Source organism: Oryzias latipes, chromosome 8, assembly GCF_002234675.1.
Source record: "Oryzias latipes chromosome 8, ASM223467v1".
NCBI classification, from domain to species: Eukaryota; Metazoa; Chordata; class Actinopteri; order Beloniformes; family Adrianichthyidae; genus Oryzias; species Oryzias latipes.
In genome coordinates, this window is record NC_019866.2 from 4,648,705 (window position 1) to 4,670,577 (window position 21,873).

The 21,873-nt window shown below is 40.9% G+C and overlaps 1 protein-coding gene across 2 annotated transcripts in view; it reads left to right on the top strand.

Annotated features, from left to right (window-relative positions):
- Positions 1-3,690: 3,690 nt before the first annotated feature.
- asic2 (acid sensing ion channel subunit 2) overlaps positions 3,691-21,873 on the top strand; it is a 316,441-nt gene continuing 298,258 nt past the window's right edge. Inside the window, exons 1-2 of one of the 2 annotated variants that reach the window (XM_020705101.2) lie at positions 3,691-4,002; positions 4,536-5,155. In XM_020705101.2, coding sequence (XP_020560760.1) covers positions 4,583-5,155 — 573 coding nt within the window. In that variant the 5' untranslated portion in view covers positions 3,691-4,002; positions 4,536-4,582. The remainder of the gene's footprint in view (positions 4,003-4,535; positions 5,156-21,873) is intronic. The other variant, XM_020705102.2, reaches the window with a different exon arrangement.

Consider the following 21,873-nt stretch of genomic DNA (forward strand, 5'->3'; position numbering starts at 1 on the left):
CTTAATTAGCGCTTTGGTCAAATTTAAAGCACAAATCTGCGCTTTCTATTTGAGATAAACTCAGTAATAATTTAATTTGTAAAGAGATAAATTCATAAATTAGTAAATATTATATTTGATGAAAATTAAGCCTTAAGCCTAAGAAGCCTGTCTGTCTCTTCCATTCCTTTTTAAACTTTACAAATTGTTTGTTTCTGTGTCCTAAAATAATATAGACGTTATTTTTTTATTTTTTTATGGCAACTTTTTAAGTTTGAATCACTTAAGAGTTTTTTTTTTGTCCAGAGATAAATTTGGATAAACACACTGACTTCTTTGTTTTAGAAAAATGCTGCTTAGTTAAGTCTGATGATTTAAACTCATCTTATTTTTTAGGCTCAGAGATTAATGAATAACATAACTGATGTATATTCATGAACTTCTTGTTGAATTATACTAATCAATATGCCCACAGAACTGCAGTGAAAGATTCTTGTGTGTGGAATTCTTAACGATTCTGAATATTTTCAGATGTTTATGACAAGAAAACATCATTTCACATCTTTAAATGTCTTCATTTGCAGCAAAGAACAAACTTGGCAGATTGACTAAAGTATTTAGAAACATTGTGTCCTTGTATGTTTGTTGACTAATGATGAACATCTAAATGGAGGCCATTAAACTATTATCAAACAAAGTAAAGTAAAGTGAGTGACAGAAGAAAACTCCTGGAGGGAGGTCAACAACACACTTGTGTGCTTTTTGCGTTCTGAAAGGCTTCATGTATGCAGACGCTGCTGCTTTTCTTCAAAATACCTGCAATTAAAAGGAGAAATATGCAACACAGGATACACAGCAGAGATTTTTGAGCAAAAATGATCTTTAACAGGTTTTGGCCATGTATAAATTCCATAACTACTAAAAAACTACAGAGTGAGGGACTATCTAGGTCTAGGATTCTAAAAGTAATTTGGACACCAAGCTAACTACTTTTTTTTTACGACTTCACAGATTTCACGCAGTGAAAATCTAATTGATATGAGCATTTAATGACTATTTATGAATATACTGTGCTTAAATGACAGAAGAGTTGATGGTTTATTAAAATAAAATAAAAAAAACATTTAAATACATTTTTTGCATGTTCAAACGCAATGCATTGTGGTATAATTTCTCCAATCTGTTTTTAATTAATTAATTATTTTTTTTATTGAAATTTAATCATTACAAACCAGACACCACCACTTCAATGATGCACAGCTCTCCAAAAAAACAAAACAAAAAAAACCCAAAACACACGTACACATATATTAAAAAATATATAAATATTTCAGCATAAATGAAGTTTCAAGGCAATTAACAATCTGGACGTTAGATCAGTAACCATTCTGTAGCAGATTTACAAATGTCACCAATAAAAGGAAAATGTCTCCAATCTAGTGAGCATGTTTCCTTTTGCAGAGACTTCTGGGAAATTTCAAGGGCACTCGATTTTTGGTGTGGTAGATTTGGACAGCACAACAAAATAGCGAACGCACTATATTTGGAATTCAGACGCACCATCAAAGTCCTGCGTGTTCCCAGTGGTCTTTTTTATGGTTATGCCATTTTTAGCTAAATTCAAAACATTTCCAGGACATGGTGCCTGCAGATCCTTTTTTCAATTGGCTTCTGCAGAGTTTTTTTGTTTGTTTTTTGAGTTGGTTTCTGCAGAGTGGCATTGGCTCATCTGAAATTCACCTCTGAGTTGTGGGCGGGACCGTTAGTACGGAGAAAACCCCGCTCCCCCTTCCTGTTGCTGAGAGCTCTCTGCTCACACTCACTTCTGCTAGTTTACAGTCCCTCACCCCCCCCCCCCCCCCCCCAACCTAACATTACCGGTGCAACAAAAATGGCGAGCAATATTGGAGCCATTTAGCCGTACAGTTTAGATCCAGATTCCAGCTCAGACGAGGAACACAAAGACGCACATGGATCAGTTTGTCTATAGTGGATGCATGGGAATGGAGCAGAGCAGGGAGCTCGTGACCCGCCCAGAGTATCTTCTACGTCACAAATGCAATCATTTTGAGACAGAATCTTTTTTTATCTGAAAAAAACTGGAGTAGGATTTTAAGAACTTCTATCAATTATATAGTGCCCTGAATTTTAAAAGCAATTCAAAAACCATGCTGACTATTTTATTTATTTTTTTAAACGGCCAATATGACATCATCGATTTTATGAAGTAAAAATCCCATTGATATGATCGTTTTGCGCATTTATGCATTTATGGGCGGCAGTGGCTCAGGTGGTTGAGCAGGTTGTCCAATGATAGAAGGGTCGGTGGTGTCCCCCTGTCGTTGTGCCCTTGGGCAAGACACTTCACCCACCTTGCCTCCAGTTGGGCTCCACTGCTGTGTGAATGTGTATGAATGTCCCAGTGAGGGTCAGAGGGACAATAGGCGCAAACTGGCAGCCACGCCTCTGGAGTGAATGAATAATGGACAATTGTAAGCAGATAAATCTACTCCATTATTATGAGTCCACTGTATTCTGAAGATGAAAACGTTGATGGTTTTTTAAAAAAATAAATACTTTTTTGGGGCATAAATTGTTCAGATGCAGTGCATTGTGGTTTACATTAACCAATCTAGTGAGCATCACTGCACACTGGTTGTTCGCAGGGACTTCTGGGAAGTTTCTAGGGCACTGGATTTTGGAATTGTAGATTCGGACAGCACTACAAAATGGAAAATGCACTATATAGTAGTGAAGGAATACGGACACAATCCTAGAGTTGGATATGTTTTTGTTCTATTCAATTCTCTTTATTAATAAAGTGTCAGTTGGAAGAGAGTAAATAAAGGGATGATGGGAAATGAGGGCTGGCTCACTCCATGCCGGCCCACAACTTGGAGGTGAATTTTCAAAGAACTCCTGCTGCTTTGCAGAAACTACCTCCTAGAAAATGACAAGTGTTTTTACATGTAAGCTAAAAACGTCATAATTGTAATTATGATTGGAGAGATGATTGGAAACGTATTTGGTTGTTTAAACTCAAATGAGGAACATTGATGAATAAAATGAATAATTCCTATTTAAGTATTGGAGGAAGGAAACTTAATTCTCTCTTCCAGGTTTTATTCCCCCCTCCCGCCTTGTGCCCCTCCCCCTCTCACCTCCACCTGTCTTCAACTTTGCAGAAATATCACCTTTTTCCTTCTCCAAAGTGTTTATCCACGTTTCTACATTTATTTACTGTTTTCTGCTTGCGAGCCCAGAGTTGTTGCAGAGCTGTGCGGCTCGTGCGAACACCCTTCACCCACATCTCCCTTTAGTTACTCCTCCGTCTCCAGCCCTGCTTCCCTCCCCATGAAATGTCCCCTCCAACCAAACAACCACGACTGCTTTCCTCCGTCTCCTCGAGAGGTTTCCATCCATCCATCCATCCATCCATCCATCCATCCATCCATCCATCCATCCATCCATCCATCCATCCATCCATCCATCCATCCATCCATCCATCCATCCATCCATCCATCCATCCATCACTCTGTTTGCAGTGATGACATGAGGGGAAATGAAAGACTGAGAGACAGACATGAACAGAGGAGTCAGATTCTTTTCTGAGGGAGGAGAAAATGTATACAACACTAGACTTTGCTTTGGGGGAGATCAAGGGAGGAGAGTGTTGGCTTCCCTCCCTCCCGCCTCTCCCTCACTCTACGCTGCCTCTGTGCGAGCGTGTGTGTTGGTGTGTGCGCTTCTTCTGCCGGCTCCGCTGTTGTTCGCTGCCGCCACAGACGAGCCGGGAAGAGGGGGGGAAAAGCGTCTGGATCTGGCCAGAGGAAAACGGGAGGAGTTTGGTTTCGACGTGCCGGACCGGCAAACGGCTGTGATCTTCAGCGGCTCTTCCTCGCACGCATACACAGGCGTGCACACACGTGCACTCTTACGCCGGCTGGATGTTTCCTCACTAAGGCTGAAGGAGAGAGGTGCTGTGGCTTGTCATTAGTTGGGGGCATCATCAGAATCCCTGACGTGGGTTTGTGTGCTTCCTGCATGTGCGTGTGTGTGTTGTTGTTATTTTTACAGAGATAAGTGAAGACCCGAAGCATTCAGGAGCAGATTGAATTTGCCTGCAGCTTAAGTGACTCTAACCTCTTGCTCCAGGTGTCACAGAGGTATTTTTGTCATGAAATGGAGCAGTCACAGGGGGCAGCAGATGATGAGAGCAGGCTGGATCTTGGTGTGTTTGTTAAGTGAATGTTTGTTGGAGGTGTAGGAGCCACGGGCAGGCTGGCAGCCACAACAACTCCGTTCAAGGGAGTGATTGAGAAGGAGATGGAGGGAGGAGGGATGCCCAAAGGGGAGCATGTTTCTCCTCCTGGGCTCACCCTCTGTGGTACTGATATAGGCTTCGGGTTTTTTGAGACTTTGATATTTTTCTCCTTTTTCAGCTCATTTGTTGCTGACTGTCTTTCTGTTTTCTGCAACTTTGTGTCAGTTTACTTCTGTTTCCCTCTGATGGACACTTGAGTATCTAGAAATGCCTTTTCTGTCCGTCTCTGCAGGTGAGAGTGCACAAAGGGCTCCCTGGATGAGGAGGTGAGGGCTGATCATGGATCTGAAGGAGAGCTGTGGGAGTCAGGGGAGCCATGAGAGCTCCAGCCTTCACCCTTCCTCCTGGCAAGCCTTCGTCCATACTAGCACTCTGCACGGCTTGCGCTACATCTTCCCATATGGTCAGTTCAGCGTGCGGCGGTTGCTCTGGGCTGCAGCTCTGCTGGCCTGTCTTGGGCTGTTAGCTGTGGAGAGCTCTGAGCGGCTGGCCTATTTCCTCTCCTTCCCTCATGTTACCAGTTTGGACGCCGTGGTCTCCAGCAGTCTGGTTTTCCCTGCTGTGACCATTTGCAACCTGAATGCTTACCGCTTCAGCAGCCTCACACGGAATGACTTGTACCACGCCGGGGAGCTGCTCGCCCTTTTGGACGTACACCTGGCGATCCCCCAACCTCACCTGGCGGAGCCCGATGTGCTCGCCGTCCTGCAAGAAAAGGTCAACTTCACAGCCTACAAGCCCAAAGCGTTCAACATGAAGGAGTTCATCGACAGGGTTGGTCATGACCTGAAGGAGATGATGCTCTACTGCCGATACCAGGGCCAGGACTGCAGCCACAGCGACTTCAAAACTGTGAGTCCTCTTCATGTTTTCTTTCAAATGTCAGCTGTGGTCTGAGCTCCACCGGGGTCAGGCGGTCCGTCTCCTGTCTGTCAGAAAGCCTGCGTGATGATCGCTGACAGAGGAACTTCCTCTAACAAAGTTTAGAGTCTTGCAGTCACTTCTCTCCTTCAGTTCCTGTTTTCTTCACATGTTGCCTCCTCAGTTTGTCCTGAGATCATCTTTGCTGTTGTCTTGTAGCTCCTATTTTGGTAACAAATTCAGTTTGGTCTCAGGATGAAGTATTTTAGGTCTGTGAGTTTCGTTGCTTGTGGGCCTTTTGAGCAGTTTCTTTCAGACATAGTTTTTTATTTTTTTATTTCTGCTATTTATTTCATGGTTTACAGAAAGCAGAGAGGGTTCTGCTCATTGCTGGAAAAGAGACACACAGATGGTTAAAAGGGTCAGTATTGGACAAAATATCTGTCAAAAAGTAATGTATGCATAAAGACGAAGTCAAATTAATAAGTTGTGCCCAACTTTGCAAAAAAAAAAAAACATTTAGTTTTTCCTTTAATGTCTGTTTTCAATACGATTTGTCTTTATTTTGAATACAAATTTTCTTGTCTTGTATACAAAATTTCCCCTTTTAAGTTGCTGTCAAAAATCTGTCATGGGGTCACAGGCACATACATCAAGTCCCAAAACAAAAGTACACATGTGGACTGAGTCTCATTTATTAAAATAAAGTAGAATAAAACCTTTTAGAGTGTTATAGATCTCCAAGCAGGGGAATTATCGTGTTACCACGTCTCTGTTGAATAAAAAACAGGTAAAAAATGCAGTGACCTCATTTTGCTGTTGCCAGGTGACAACAGCTGATCGTGTAAACAATATACCAGGGGATCGTTTCAGACCCACAAGTGGCGCAAAAAGCCCCAAAAAAGCAGCAGGTGTGTCACTTATTAGGCGTAACAAGGTCCGTGATCGTCAAAACAGATGATCAAAAACGGGATCCCCGCCTCCCTGTAGCCGCCGCTGAGGCTGAGGCAGGCCCGTGAGGCTGAGGCAGCCCCGTGACCCCGAAAGGGGACATAGCAGGTTAAGAAAATTGAGGATAATCAAGAAAGTTGTTTTCCTTTAGGTTTATCCACACACCCCTAAATGTGGTGTAACTGTTTTATGCTATTGTGTTGTTGGAAAACTACTGATCACACTTTGTTGAATCTGTGTTTTGGACTCGATAGAAGTGCCTGTGATGTGTTTTTGACAGTAGTCTAAAAGTCGTTTTCAAAACAGACAAACATAAAAAAAAATTGTATTCATATTTTTTTTGTAAAGCTTTGCACCGAAGTATTAATTTGTGCAAAGCTTTGTCTTTATGCAGACATTTCGTTTTGACAGTTTGGCACAAAAGTTGTTTTTTGAAACATGTCGGTCTATTTGAGCATCTTCGGGTTCGTTGTTAAATAAACTTTGTGTTTTTATTGATAATAAGCTTGTATCCATGATTTTCATGCTAAAAGAATCATACTTGACAGCTTAAGATGCAAAGGGCTTTTTAAGGAAACGGGTTTCCCTGAACAATGAGATGCTTACTTTGCTGTTTGTTCTGAATGCTGTAAGGTGAAAGGTTGAACAAAAGGTTTGAGGTTAAATCAAAATATAGGGTAGGATATTTACAGGATATCTGAAACATTCACACAAAATATCAATTATAACTATGCATCGGTAAATGACTAAACCTATTTACGAATCAGCTGTTGTGCAAAATCAGCTGAGAATAACCTTCGTGAGCTAAACAGTGTGATACACTTAGATGTTGTTGAATATTAAGGTCTAACAGCAGTAATAATAAACTCTGACTGTGTGCAAAGGTGCTGTTTGTTGGTATAGACTCCTGTCAGCTGTTCAGGAGTGTGATGGCAAAGGTGAAGGAGTTCCTGAGTCTGGTAGTCGTGTACCTCTGTCCTGAGGGAGGAGAGTGAGCAGCCCTCAATGTGGGTTGGTGGGTGGGGTCCTTGATGATGGAGGCAGCTCTCCTGTGGACCCTGCGCTCGTAAATGCTATGCAGTGAAAGTGAAAGGAGACCTGGTGATCTTGGACGCTGTCTTCACCACTCTGCAGGCGTTTGCGTTTCATGGCGGTAGAGCTGCCGTACCACACTGTGATGCAGAGTAGTCAATGCATTGGCTGGAAACGCATTGACTACTACTACAAATCTGCATGTTTGTGCTTTCTCTGGATTGTTTTCTTCAGAAACGCAGAAACATCTGATGTTAAAGTCTTGTTTCATGAGTTTCCACCCCATCAGTTCATTTTTGTGCGGAAAACATTTCTGCAGACTGTGTTAAAATGCTGTGCTGGTTTTCTGTTTGCATGCATTTATTCTGCTGTCTTGCTGTTGGCACACACGTGAGTTGCGTAATCCATCATTGTGAACGCTGAGCATACATTAGTTTTATTGGCGAAGCGCGATTATTACTAAGTAAGCCGCGGAGTAAAAAATCAATCTTTACCTTATATTTTTCTTTCAAAATAAAATTAGGTTTTGACAGTAATTTGATGTTTATGGAATCGGAATCGGGTATTACAACAAAAATACAGTTTAACTTGGTTTGAATAAAACATCAAATGCTCATTTGAACAGCCACTTTTCCTCTCCCTCCATCTGAGCTGATGTCTTGCTAGCACCACAAGCTTGTGTGTTTTGTTTGCAGACTTGTTCTTCCGTTCTACTGAACATTGTTGCAAAAAGTCTACATTTATCACAAGAAAATTATGGCTGAAGATGTTCAGAGGGGCATTGAACATGTGGGAGACGGTTAGAGCCCAGAGAGGTGCTGTTGCTATGTTCTAAGCTAACAGAAATAGCATCATTAGTAGACGTTAAATAAAAACGTTTTATAGGAAAACAGAAACCAGCAAGAATTTGTTTGAAATTGTGCTCTGGAAAGACGCTCATTTCTTGCCCATGAGCAAACAGCAGCTTCACACACAGTGTGTGTTTTTGTGCATGACTCAGTCCTCCGGCTGCAACAGACATCAGCCGCAGAAACTCTGCACAGATGCTCCTCGTGCCGCCACAGCTTCTGTGTGAGTGTGAACCCAAACATTCACATCACCTGTCTGTACAAATGAAGGTGCAGACTGGGCTTAAATGCCAGATCCAGCTTCATAAAAACTGACTGCAGACACACATTGAGCTGTTAAATGTCAGTCCTGTCCTAATCTTGTTACTTTAGAGTTGCAGCGCTGACTTTAATAATTGGAAATAATTTAAAATATGGTTGATAAAAATGCAAAGAGTTGAAAACGGCTACAAGAGTTAAAGACCCACTCTGATCATCTTTTGATCTTCTTTCAAAGCATTCCCTGTGGTCTTTAAATGATTATGCCATTTTAGTTAAAATGAAAAAACATAGTTTCTGCACAGCAGCAGAAGTTCATTAGCTCCAATTTTTTTTTAATAACCCAAATTGGTTTGTTTTTAAGCCAACTTTGGGGTTAAAAAGGGACCAACTTTGTTCCAGGTTGATTCAACTCTGGAAAAAAATGAAAAACTCAGAAAAAACTTAAATTGGGTTGAAATAAAACCACTATAGTCGTATTTTTTCAAAAAGTAACCCATAAAAAATATATCCCAACGTGAATTTAGATGACGAAATAACCCAAGTGTGTAGAAAATTTTCACTAAGTTGTGGGTGGGACTGTTGGCGTGAAGCAACCTGGCACCCCTTCCCCGCGGTGTATTTTGTTATGTCACAGATATGCTCTTTTTCTGTTTCTCGTCTGCTCCTGATCCTCAACAATTTGAATAAAGAAATACTCAGATTTTAATTTTCTTTATATATCATTAGGAAAAGTCACAATGTTCATCAAAGTGGGTCTTAAACTTATATCTTTGTAAACATAGGCAGCTATGAGCAGAAAAAAGATGCATTAGAAACGTCGTCGGGTTGGTTCTGCACCTTCGATGAACCCATAAGTCTGTGAGTTGCAGCTGCTGCAGTGCCTGTCTGTCACTCGTACAAATGGATGTGATTGATCTGAACCTGAAGGCGACGTCGAGTCTGGACGTCCAGAGCTGCAGCCTCACGCTCCAGATTGAAGGACAAGATGACTCCTGTTGCTGTTTCTGACATGAGAGCTGATGGTTAGATGCTCAGTTTGGTGGTGGAGAAAGCACCAACATGCAGTGCTGCTGGGGTCATGGTGGTTCAGGAGGAGCACTGGAGGACCAGACCTCAACTGTTTTATAGTGGGTTTTAATGTCAACCATTAACTCTAATGAGAATTAAAAAAAAACCTAAATGTGTTCATGCAGCTGCAAATGTAATCAGGAAATAACTAAAGGAAAAAAGCACAAGAGAAACGTGCAAAGGAATAATTAAAAATCAATTTAATGACTCCATAAACAGAGTGTATACACATGGAAGAATTCATTATAAACTTATCTTTTTCCACACCTGTAGATGTGATCAAATGAGTAATTATCTCTGTTTGAAAATAAACCCTAACAGAAAAAGACGTGTTTTTCTTGATCTAACCAACCTCAGACAACCTAGTGCATTATTTCTATGAACAAAACTGTTGTAGGGATGGAGCAGAGATGAACACATTAAGGAAATGAGGGGGAAAAACAGCAGTGACTCACAAAGGTCTACCTAAAAAGGCACAGAGCAGTTATTATTGGGGAAATGGATGATGCTGATGTGTTTTAAGTATATTTGGAATAAATCAAATGAGCCAAAAAATTAGGGAAAAGGGAGCCGTTAAAGTCCTCACACATACAAATAATCTTTGCTTTCCCGCTGAAAACCTCAATGAGCTGCAGCTTCTTCCAACAGCACTGACAGGTGGTCCCATTACAGGTGTCCTCCCCTGCAGGTGCAGCTTATGACTTTAAACCACAGAGATAATCTGACATAAAACCACAATCCCAGGTCTGCATGATTAAACCCTGCAGACCGTCTTTGCAGTGGCAGACAGTCTGCACAAATAAACAGAAAAATCTGCTGCTTTTGGAATAACCGCATAGAACTGCATTAAAACCAAAACAAGTCACACTATCATTTGGAAAAAATCTTTAAAACTACTAAGTTCTGTAATTGGCTAAAAAGATCCACACGGCATAAACATATAAAAGACCAAATCTGATGAAAAATTGTGTTTTTGGTATTTTTAACATGTTCTTGTGGTATTTCTGATTGAACCAAAAATGTAATTTCCCAGTATTTCTTTATTCAGAAGCAGACGAAAAAGTGCAGTTTGAAAAAGAGTGTAATTGTTGCATAAAAGAGCCACCAGCTCCCTGCTCCGCTTCATTCTGATGCATCCACTCGCTGACAAATAAATCCATGTTTGCCTTCATTTTCCTCGTCCGAGCTGGTATTCGACTCAAAACTGTACGACTGGATAGTTACAATACTACTCGCCTAGCTGCAAGCTAGTGGGAGAGAGTGTAAACATATGGATGTGAGAGCTGGCCAACAGGTGAATTTCTGATTAACTCCTGTTGCTCTGCAGAAACTATGTCCAAAAACTAAGCTTCTGGCTGCATCCTTTGCAAAAATTCGGTGATTGATCTATCGACTCTTTATCACAGTTTGGGGAAAACATCATTCTGCCTTTTCTTTCCTATATTCAAAACTCAAAAAGCATCATCCAACCAGTTATGTCCCATAGTTCCACCCTTTTCCCGTTTCTTATTTGATTTTTCTTTTTATTAACTTTTCATTTTGATTTCTGGAAAAAATTACTTTTGTTTTTCCAAATTATTATTATTGTTATTGTTATATTTTTAAGGCTGATGTTTTTCCAGCACAAAAAGTGATGGAAATTCATGTTGGCCACAGGTTATGCGTACAGCCAAGATGCACATCGCTGCATTGCCCACATGCATTTTAAGTACGTCCAAGGTGGAATTTTGATGTTTGCTGCATGTGTTTAAAGTATAACTGTAAGTCAGATTAGTTGTGTGTGAAATGTTTTCTCCACATTCGATCCATCCCCTGGAGGAGCGGTGAGCAGCATAAACAGCATCGCCGAGGGACCATTTGGTGGTTTAGCCCTAACTGTAACCGTAATCCTAACCTTAACTCTTCCTCTGGGTCCATGCGGCCAAGGAAGAAGTTCAGCACCATGCGGATTTCAAAAATTACATTCAAATAGATATTTTCTTTTTTTAATGTTTTGGTTTTTGGAATTTTCACATGTTTTTTTAATCATTTGTCCTACCTTTTTAATTGTCACTGTGGTCTTATTTAGGTTTTTGCTTTGAGTGATTTGTTGGTGTGATTTGGACTTCAGGGCCACCATAGATCCAAGAGAACAGCAACAATGGACTGAGAAGTAAAATCTTAGTTATTTCTTTTGTGCGGTAAAAACAAAGTATATCAAACATTCATAATGTCAAAGCGTCATAACTCTGCGAGAAGATGGAGAAATGCATTTTTCCATTTTCACAAAAATATGACATACGTCCTGGTTGATGCAAACAACCCGCTGATATGTTTTTTTTTTCCTTTACGTCTGAAATAGTTCAATCCACAGCAGATCCGCTATCAGTTTTTCCTCAAACTGACTTATTGTTCCAGCGTCTGGGTGATGTTTACCGATGTGATGTCTGTGTTTTGTTGCCTGAATTTATTCCTCACATCGGTGGCATTATTGCCTCTCTGCTGTGATCAGACATTGTTTTAGATATGAGGCAGGGAATATTGTTCAGTAGAAAAAAAAAGCAGATAATATGTTGACTGTAGTGATGATTTATTCATGCTGAAGCTTTACTCTGAGCTGGTCTACTATTTTCCAGCTCATATTTGGCTGGGAAGTGTCATTTTCATTAATGAATGGATCAGTTAAGCCAGCTTTGCTCTGATTTCTGCGTGCGACCGTGTGTTTCTTATGGAGAGAAAATGGTGTCAAAACATTTGATTTGCAACTTCTGTCTGCCTTTTTGTGTGTAACTTGTGTGTGAGAAGTACCTTATTTGTAACCCAAACAAGACATTTTATGCATAACTGTGTTTTATCTAGGGATGTCCCGATCAGAATTCTTGGTCCCTGATCCGATTTTGAGTCATTTGATTTTGACGCTGATACAGATGCCTAGTCCCCATCTGATACTTTAGTTAAACCTTTTTAAAATATGCCAAGAACTGATCCGGGTTGGTCCCTATTAGGCAAGCACAATTAATCGCAAATCTATCGTTATCGTGATTTCAAGCTGTGCAATATCCATATCGCAAAAGTCAGCGAAAATCGCAATAAATGGTACACCTTAAATGTGATAAAACAAATTTATGGCAACTTGAACTATTTAATGAATTTAATAAATTTCTTTATCCATTTGACCAATCACATGGAGCCCTTCACGTTGTTGACCAATCAGATGGAGCTCTTATGTTAAATGTGGCCCTCCCTCCTAATGAGTCATTTGGAGAATAATTTAAGGCATTTTGACTCTTATTAAATTAAACTTTTGCAGTGAAATGGAAATGTTTTCGTTGTTTTTACTATTTGTTCATTTATCGCAAGTTACATCGTATTGATAACTAATATTGCATATCCTTTCATTTGAATGAATGAATGAATGAATGAATATTGCATATCGCGAGTTTTCCTCATATCGTGCAGCCCTAGTCCTTATATTTATTTCATTCACCTTTTTTTTATCTTTTCACATGTAAATTCAGCACTTCTGGGAAGTAGATTCAGCAATTAAGTAAAAATAGTGCAATTATTAACTAGATAAAAATGTTGACTAGTAAATATGGGTAATGATTAGTAATGTGAGAAAGTTCGGTGACTGTAGCGTTTGTATCTTCAGAACATTTTTCATCATTTGTGATATCTTTATGAAAAAAATTAAAAGCAAGAGTTTTTGAGCTCGGAGGTCCGAATCTGTGAATGTCTTCCTAACTATACAGAATTGGTTTTGTTAGATGTTAGCCTCACGCTCTTACTGCTGCCGGATTCTGCTTTGCTTCACAACAGAATGCTTTGTGATCCGTTCATGAAATCCAGACTTCTACTAGGACATTTGTTACAAATAACAAGCTTGAAATATATATATATAGTGCTGATCAATAAATATCAGATCCTGATCGGAAGACGACATCTGGTTATGATCGAGTCAGACATACGGGATCAGTTCCGATTTCCGGTCACATGATCAGATCGGGACATCCTTAGTTCTTTCTACAATTCTGAACAGTTTTGGGTTAGGCTCATTATCTGGGTACATCTGTTCAGGAAAGTGGAATACATGTCAAGTTTTTAGTAGATATTATTTACAATCTAAGTTTGATAAGAAAACTGTGATGACCCAGCATTCTAGCAGCATTTAAACACATCATCTACACACAAATCAAGTCCCGAAGAGTCTCACAACTCCCTCTGCACTTGTAACCTTGATCTGTGCGTAAATGTGGTTTTGTGTGTGTATTAGGCGATTGGTGCATACCATTTAAAAATATGTAGCCTAACCTTGGGCTCGCACTGCATCCAGTCCAGCTCTGCTGCGGCCGCCAGAGTCTTTACGTGACTTGAAAAGTGTGAGGAGCACTAGCACAGCACCCAGTCCGGTCCAGCCTCTCCACGCTCCGAATAGGTTTTGTTGGCTTCAAATGTTAAGCCAACGTTGGGGCGAGCCGGAGCACTTTTTTGGGATGTTTGGGCAATTGAAACAACCTAAACCGGAAATCATGCGAACGAGTGTGAAGCTAATCCAGTACTTTTTCAAAATAAAACCTTCTTTCCGCTGTACTCTCTATGTTTTCCCTGTGGTGTATTTCGGTTTATCTATTGCATAAAGGCAAGTTACGCAGAAGAAGAAGTGTTGTGAATATAATCCAAAATCACAGCGAAATGAGGGTGTGTTTACTAGTACTTCCTTTATAAATGGCGGGTTAAACGTGAATCTACGTGAAGTCGGGGTCTCGGGAATTGGGCAGCAGAGCCTGTGGCTGCATCTAGACCGGCTCCAGTGCAGCCAGAACCGGTCCAGCTACAGCAGATGACTTACTGGATACAGTGTGAACCCAGAGTCCGAGCTCTTTTCAAGATCTAGTCAGTTTTAAGATGCTGTCATTTTGTTGTGCGTGCGTAAATTGTATTTCGTATTCGTAACTTTTTGATATTTAAGTGTTCACATGAATACTCAATTGCAAGTACACACGGTCACACACAAAATGTATTGTATGAGATACAAATCAAGTATTATGCACACAAATGTTTTGAGACTATTTTCTCTCCACTGTTTCTCGATTTGACTCTGCTCAGCTGCTGTCCTACACGTGTGGCGTATTTGTCACCTGGAGCTGGATGAGGCGCTAATCATGTCGACAGAGGCTACTACAAGGCGCCGTCATCCTCTCTGCACCCTGCCTGTTGCTGCTGCTAAGCTCCTCCTGCCTCTGCTCTGGAGCCTCACAAAGAAACACACATTTATATTTCCAGAGCTGTCTGAGAAGGCGGACGGAAAGGAGAAACATGCTTACTCAAATGAGCGCAGATATGCAGGGCCTTGACATGCATGACAGCAGAGTCAGGGCATGAGTGGCAGCGTCATGAATGACCATAGAGAGGTGTTGTGGAGACGTGCTGCCTGGTGTTTTGTGACTGATGGAGCCGGAGCATCATTCTGTGTAAACGGGGAAAAAGCAACGTTGTGCTTGTTTCTACCGCTGCAAATGATGTGTCACCTCAGGTAGTTTTAAGCATTTCTAAATGTGCACACTGCTCCTTTCCTAAATTCATCTTCACACATTGTTTTCTGTCTACATTTGCTTTCATGGCTGCTGAGAAGCTGGAGGATACGGAGAAACAGCGTTCCTGTTTTCCTTTTATGTTTCCTTTTAACACAGTGAGGATGTGCTGAGTGGTCATGGGACTTCTCTGTCTCAGTTGTTGAGATGCAGCAGCATCAGAAAGAAAGAAAGCTTTTGGACTGATTGAAAAAGGAAGAAAAAAACATTTTAAAAAATGCAGCACACTTCATTTGTAAAACAGAAAGAGTTGACGTGAATAAAACATGAGGAAACAAAGATATCTCATTTATTGATTCCATCTCATAAAAATTCTAAGTTATGAAAAAGGCCAAATATATTTTTATTAGACCATTTTTTTGGTACCTGAATATTCAAGATTACTTAGGTTTAGTTTGAAGTCAGTGCAGGAAATCTACGCACATTTATTTTCCAAATGTGAGTCCTGGTTTAATGTGAAGGAGAAGATGTTTTATTTTGCTTGTTGTTTTCATGCTTCGGATCCTCTGTTTCTGTTGAACCAATTTTGATTTTTTATCTCCCAAACCTCTCCCAAACATTTCTAAATAAATGACACAGATATTTACTTTTCCAGTCATTTTTGTATTCTATTTTCAGAGTGTTCCCAATTGTGACGTTTTAGCCAAATTCAAAATAACTTGTCTGTTTTCTAGGACATAGTTTCTGCAGAGCGGCAGGAGTTTGTCATCAGTTGTGGGCAGGACTGTTGGCACAGAGTAAGCCTGACCTCGTATCCCATCATTCCTTTGTTTATATTCTCTCACTCTAGTTTACAGCCCCTCTTGCTAACTTTATTAAACACTTTTTGTGCACTTTCCGCTCAAACTGCTGCCTATAAAATAAGATGATAAACATAAAATATAAAGCTCAGATCAAAATAATAAGATAAATATCAGATCCCCGATTGGGATACAACATCCGATTTCAAGTCTGAAACTATGTGATCAGATCAAAACCTCTCTAATGAAGTCATACAGAACTTGTGAGTTATCGAACTAAAAATCTCCTTTAGAAAAAAAAAAAAAGCTAGAAGCCTTTTATGTAGTGCAGCACTACATGTTTATAGGGCGGCCATGGTGTAGAGCAGGGCTCTTCAACTAAAATTTAAAGAGGCTCAGTTGGAAAAAAAAACGCTTTCAGTTAAGGTCCGGAAAAGAAATTTATGTTTAAATATTCAGAGTAAAGTATTTTAAGTTGCCGAGGATTTGTGGCACACCTGCATGTAATAAATACCCAACTCTCACTTCAAATGAATTCAGTACAATTTAAAACTTTTTGGTAGTATTTAATGTCACATAACAACAAGAACACTGCCAGGACAACTGAAGAAAGGAGGATCCACTAGCCCTCATTTGCTTCTTCCACAAGTGGAACACCTCCCCGAAAGAATGCACATGTGAACAAGTTATGTCGGCAAGACAAGGGGCATGTGGTGAACAGAATCCGGTAGTTTTTCAAAATAAAACTTCCTTCTGAATCGGAGAATAAAAAAGCTGAAAGAATCAAAGTTAGCGTACAGACTTTTTTTGCTGTCTGCGGCCGGTACCAAGCAGCTCTCGGGCAATGGTCTTTACTGGTTTGCAGCCTGGGGGTTGGGTACGTCGCCGATTTAATAGGAACAGGCAGCACATCGAAAAACGAGTTTGGGACACCCAAAACGTCAAAAAGGGACGTGGAGAAAAATGTAGTTGGGAGATAAAATTTGTTGGTTGCAAGAGCTGCAACCAAATAAAATAGAGGCGGCCATCCTATTCGTTTTGTGTCAAGTTCGGATTCCGGGTCTGGGTCCGGATCTGGACCGGGGTCCGCTAGTTAGTGGCCGCTGGTATAGAGGTACAGCGGTCAACCTCTGATCAGAATTTTGCAGGTTTGATTCCTGTCCTGCCTTCCCATGCGTCGAGGTGTCCTTGGACAAGACACTGAACCCCACATTGTTTCTGGTGGTTGCGAGTTAGGGTTCAGTAGCCATCAGTGTGTGAATACGTGTGTGTGCATGGGTGAATACAGGTGTGTTAATGTGTGTGTGTGTGTGTGTGTGTGTGTGCATGGATGAACACAGGTGTGTGTGAGTGGGGCTGTTTGTGTGTGTGTGTGTGTGTGTGTGTGTGTTTGTGTGCATGGGTGAACACAGGTGTGTGTGAGTGGGGCTGGGACTGCAAAACGTTCTGAGCAAAAATTCAAAGAATGTGGTAAAGCGTTATAGAAGTAAACGCCGTTTACTATTTTATCACTTTCAGAGAAACTCCGTTTCTCTGAAATGACAGAAATTACAGAAGATGCGGTTACATTGATTTAATCTTTTCTAATGAAATTTCACTGACACTCCCTGTTGTTTTTAAAATCTGTCTGCTTTTGACTTTATTAAATGCTGTATTTTAAGCTTAATAATTGCCTAAAGTTTGTCAAAATAAGTAAAACTTTACTTTTTTCTGTTTAAATGTAACTGTTAGTTTAGTCAATAAATGCTAGTCTATGTGATACGTGAAGTACATTTTGGTGCACACATGTGTAAAATGCCCTCTGCAAACACATATTCTAGTGTTTCTTTGTGGTCCTTTTTGATCTTACAACATGTGACAACAATCAGGACGCCACATTTGGTTGTAAAAAGAGTTTAAAAACACCAAAACAAAGGTCTAGATTACTGCCTGGAAGCTGTAGCATAATGGAGTAATGGACTTCCCTTTGCCCGTGTTTGCTTTTGCTGCGTGTGATAACAACCTTGATTAGACGTTGATTGATCCCTCTGACAAAGATGGAGTTTGCCTCAGTGAATCAGCTCAGAGTGGCTCTCCAGTGCTCCCTGCATGCTTCAGCAACATATATATAACCCCCCCCTATCCCCTCTTTTGACTAAGTATACTCGGGAGAATCCGATCACACTCTCAGCCTTAATGTGAAGCTGATAGAAGCCCAGCTAGGCACCGCACAGACGCTAATTAGCTGCTGGTTCTTTCCCGTGACCAGAGTCTTGTTGGAAGGACTTCCTCTGTGTAATGTGTTGGCTGGTTACAGAAATGCCAATTAGCTGCTGCATGCAACCTGTGGCCTGTGCACTCTGGAGGCTGATTATTGGCTTAGATTTGGTCAAGGCCTGCCAGGAGAGCAGCACATGAGGTTATGCTGTTTGTCATCTGTCTTCCTCCTGTCCTCCAAACAGCAGTTTATAGGTTTTATACACAATTCTTTAGATTGGAGGACTGGAAGCATCATGTCAGCTCGAACTGGATGTACTTTATTAATCAGCGATCCAGTGATACTTTGGCATTTTAGATTCCCAGCAGGCAGGATGTCTCTGCTGTGTAAAGGGCACTGAAATCACCAGAGCCATCCTCCAGCTTTCCTGTCCAAAATCTGAAACCTGTGCAGCTCACTGAGCTCAGGAGAAAGTGGAATTACTGATAGTTCAGAGTGGATGGTGCTTTTCTGCCAGATGTTCCTCTGTCTGAAGTGGAGGATTAAAGCGGGCTGATGTTCTGTTTGGTGGGTTTTGATGAGTCTTGCAAACATCAGAAGGGTTTTCTTCTGACAAAAAATAAAATCCTACGGCTGTTAGAGGTGAATTTACCAAACATATTCATTTAGTGTGTCTGCTCATCACAGTTAATTAGTTTGTAACAAATGTCATTGTAGCATCCTTACTCCTCCAAGTAAAACTGACATATTTGTTTGCAGATCTTTTGTTAAATAAAAAATCATAAGATGTAGGTTTAAAACATTGATCAATCAAATGAAGCTTCACTTAGGAAATGTGTTCATTTAATCCAGATTACATTTCTTTCAAGGTCATTTCTTATCCTGTTTTAAAGGCAAAGATCATTGTTTTTGTTTAGTTTGTAAACGCCAGTGATGTGCGGAAATGTTTGTGGCTGGTGAGGTACTCACTCTCCTAGATACAGATTAACAAACATACAAACCCAATATATTAGCCAGCTACTGATTGTGTTTCATATCTCATATTGGCATTCTCTTTATAATAAAATGTATAACTGTTCAGTGTGGATCCCAAAAAAAAGCAACAACAACCAGGTAAATGCTACGGACAGATTAAGGTGTATTCAGAGTTTGTTTCCCCCGATAATCCAGAACAAATAATCAGTCTGAATACACCCAAGTGGACCTTGGTCCAGGAACAGGAATCGCTATCAGACCTGTCTTTTGAGGTGGTCTCGGTTAGTTTCCAATCGGAATGAACTCCGGTTCGCTCTGAGTTTTCCTCGGTCTGAATAGAACGAATGAAACTGACCTGCAGGGGCCACCGTAGCCGGGCGTTGATGTAAACAGACTAGTGGGCAAATGCAGATTTAATAAAACAACGTTTAACGTGATACACATTGCTCACTGTTTTCCCAACAATCTATATGTCATAAACACATATCGGTGTCCCTTCTTAGTCGCCGTCTCCTCAGTAACCGCCTAACGACCTGCCTAAAAAGTCTTGTGGCTAACGTTGATGCAGACGTTCAAAATTGGTCAGTGAAAAAAAAACTTGAATAAGTGAACTATTACAAGGACTGCAAATCTTAGGACTTCCATTAATCCTTCTCTAGTTCCTTTGCTCCGCCCTCATAATTCCTGGTCAATGACTGAAGATCTTTAGTCACTTGTGGTTTTGTTTCCAAGCTTTGTTTTGAAACAGAAATGTCCCATTCACCCATGCGGTCACACATTCACACATAAATGCCTGATCAAAATAAAGGTGCGTCATGTAAAAATACCGTTTGGAATACTCTGCCCCGAAAAGACTCCATAGGATCAAAATTTCCTTCCGATCGAGATAGGTGGGATATGTCGATTGTTGATCCGATCATGGTGCATGTAAACTATTCCGATCTTGGGTCAATACTGGGGTGGACGTCATGTCATGTGTAGACGGTGTGGTGCTCCAGAGGAGGCTTTGGAGCGTGAACAGGACCGAACTCGTAGCTTTGTGTTTGCGGGCAAGGGAAGGGTGCTTTGTTACGGTGTGCAAACTGGAGAAGGCTTCGGCCCACAGTCCGTCCGGCTGCTCTGCGTGAGCGAGCTGCTGAACTCAGGAGAACCGTGTCTCCCGGGAGAACTGTGTCTCCAAGCAGAGGAGCGGCTTTGGGACACTGTGTGAGCTGGCGGAGGCGGCTTTTGAATGCAGAAATGACGCTCTGCACAGTCTTGAGAAACCAGACAAATAATCACGTGAATATCGGATTTTAAGTGCATCCAAAGCTAAATGTTTTTGGCTCCTATTAACTCAATCCTTCTTCCAGGTCCGTGGAGCCAAGAATAAAGCGCTGGCCGTGCATGTTTAGAACATTATGAATGTGCAAGCACTTAATAACAATCATAACAACAATAAAAGGACATCTAATCAAAGAGATTTTTTAATGTAACTGCAGCTACTGATGGCAGCTCTGCTGCCATGCAAGGCACTACCTTCAACCACCTTCAGTGGACTCTTAAAAATTAAACAGGTACACTTTGACACATGGGCAGGCATGCAACTTTCTAATCAGAGGTTGAATGCTTTGTTCTGCACCACAGATCCTCCAAGATGCGTTTTTCAGGTCTGCATCTTTGGTCTGATTTTCCTCTGGTTGTTTTGTAGATGCTTGACACCAAATGCTTCAACAGTAGACAATATTTGGGGAAAATAGCCTACATGTTTCAGAAAGATTGGACACTAGAATTTGAAAAAAATCCAAACTAATCAAGCACTTTGTTTTTATTTACACAAAGGTCTGACAGAGTTTACATTTAATAAAAATATAAGTACCCAGAATTTAAGACTAAACTCTTCAACATTCACCCACGTGTTTTATATTTAGTGCAATTAAATAATATTTAGAATATTTTGGATCTGCATTGTTAACTGGTTAAATCAGTTAAAACAGTTTTTTCTGGGGCTGCAGTTTAATTCAACAGTGGTGTTGAAGTAAACAAGCATTTATATCAAGAATCAGTCTGCCATTTGTGCCTCTATCCTCCTCCTCTGCCTCTTTAAACTCCTGATTGTGGTAAAAACATGTGACTTCCTTCAGTTTGATATGTCGTCGACCTTTCTTTTTAAATCAAGAGCTGCAGCAAGACTTTGTTTTTGTGAGTGACACAGGGGTTGGCTCGGTTCAGTGGTTAAATCTCAAAGCGAGCCCAAAACGGAACCGGCTGTTGATGTGCTTCACTGTGCCCCCGGAGGAGGGTATGGAGTGTGCTTGTGTGCATTTGTGGGTCCCCCCCTTTATATGTGAAAGGCTGCAGGGTGTGTTAATATTTGTGTGTGCGGGTTTGTGCTGTCACATGCATGCAGTAAGTCATTGTCTGTGGTGTTTGTGTGGATGATGCAGTGCTTAATTCATTTGCATTTAGTTGCTCTTAGCAGATATTGACTTTTGCTTCGAAATCAAAGGTCAAGTGCCTACTTAACTTGAAATTCCCATGGCTTGTGTGAATGCCAGTCACTGGAAACTGTGTGCATCTAAGAACAACTTGGTCTTCTTGTATTGATCAGTAAATTCTTTTTTTTGTTTATGTATGTGTTCAGGCAGTCTGGGAAAGCAAAAATGAAGTGAGACACTCAAAAAAAAAAAAAAGCTAATGATTTCTGAGCTTAATGAATGTGAACGCTCCCATTCCCGCTGCTCGCTGCAGGGGATTTTTTCTGAGCAAAAGTAATCAAAGTTAAATGTACCTAAAACAATTGTACGTGTACTGGATTATTTGAAGTCTTTAGCTTTAGTCACATGCCCCCATATGGAGGTGGGTCAGTACGAGTGCAGAGGGTTTTTGGGTTGTCCGTGGAGGGTCATTGAAGGGAGCAGTCGCATCTTTAGAGAAGTGCCGGTGTGTCTCTGAGTTTCCTTGAGGCTCGTGCAGAGGGTGGTTTAAATGTAGCACGGCAGCCGGGCTGCACACTAGCGTGCACTCATCACTTGCTATAGCGGCTTCCTTGCTGTTTTGGGGGAAATAAAAGAAAAATCCATCCGAT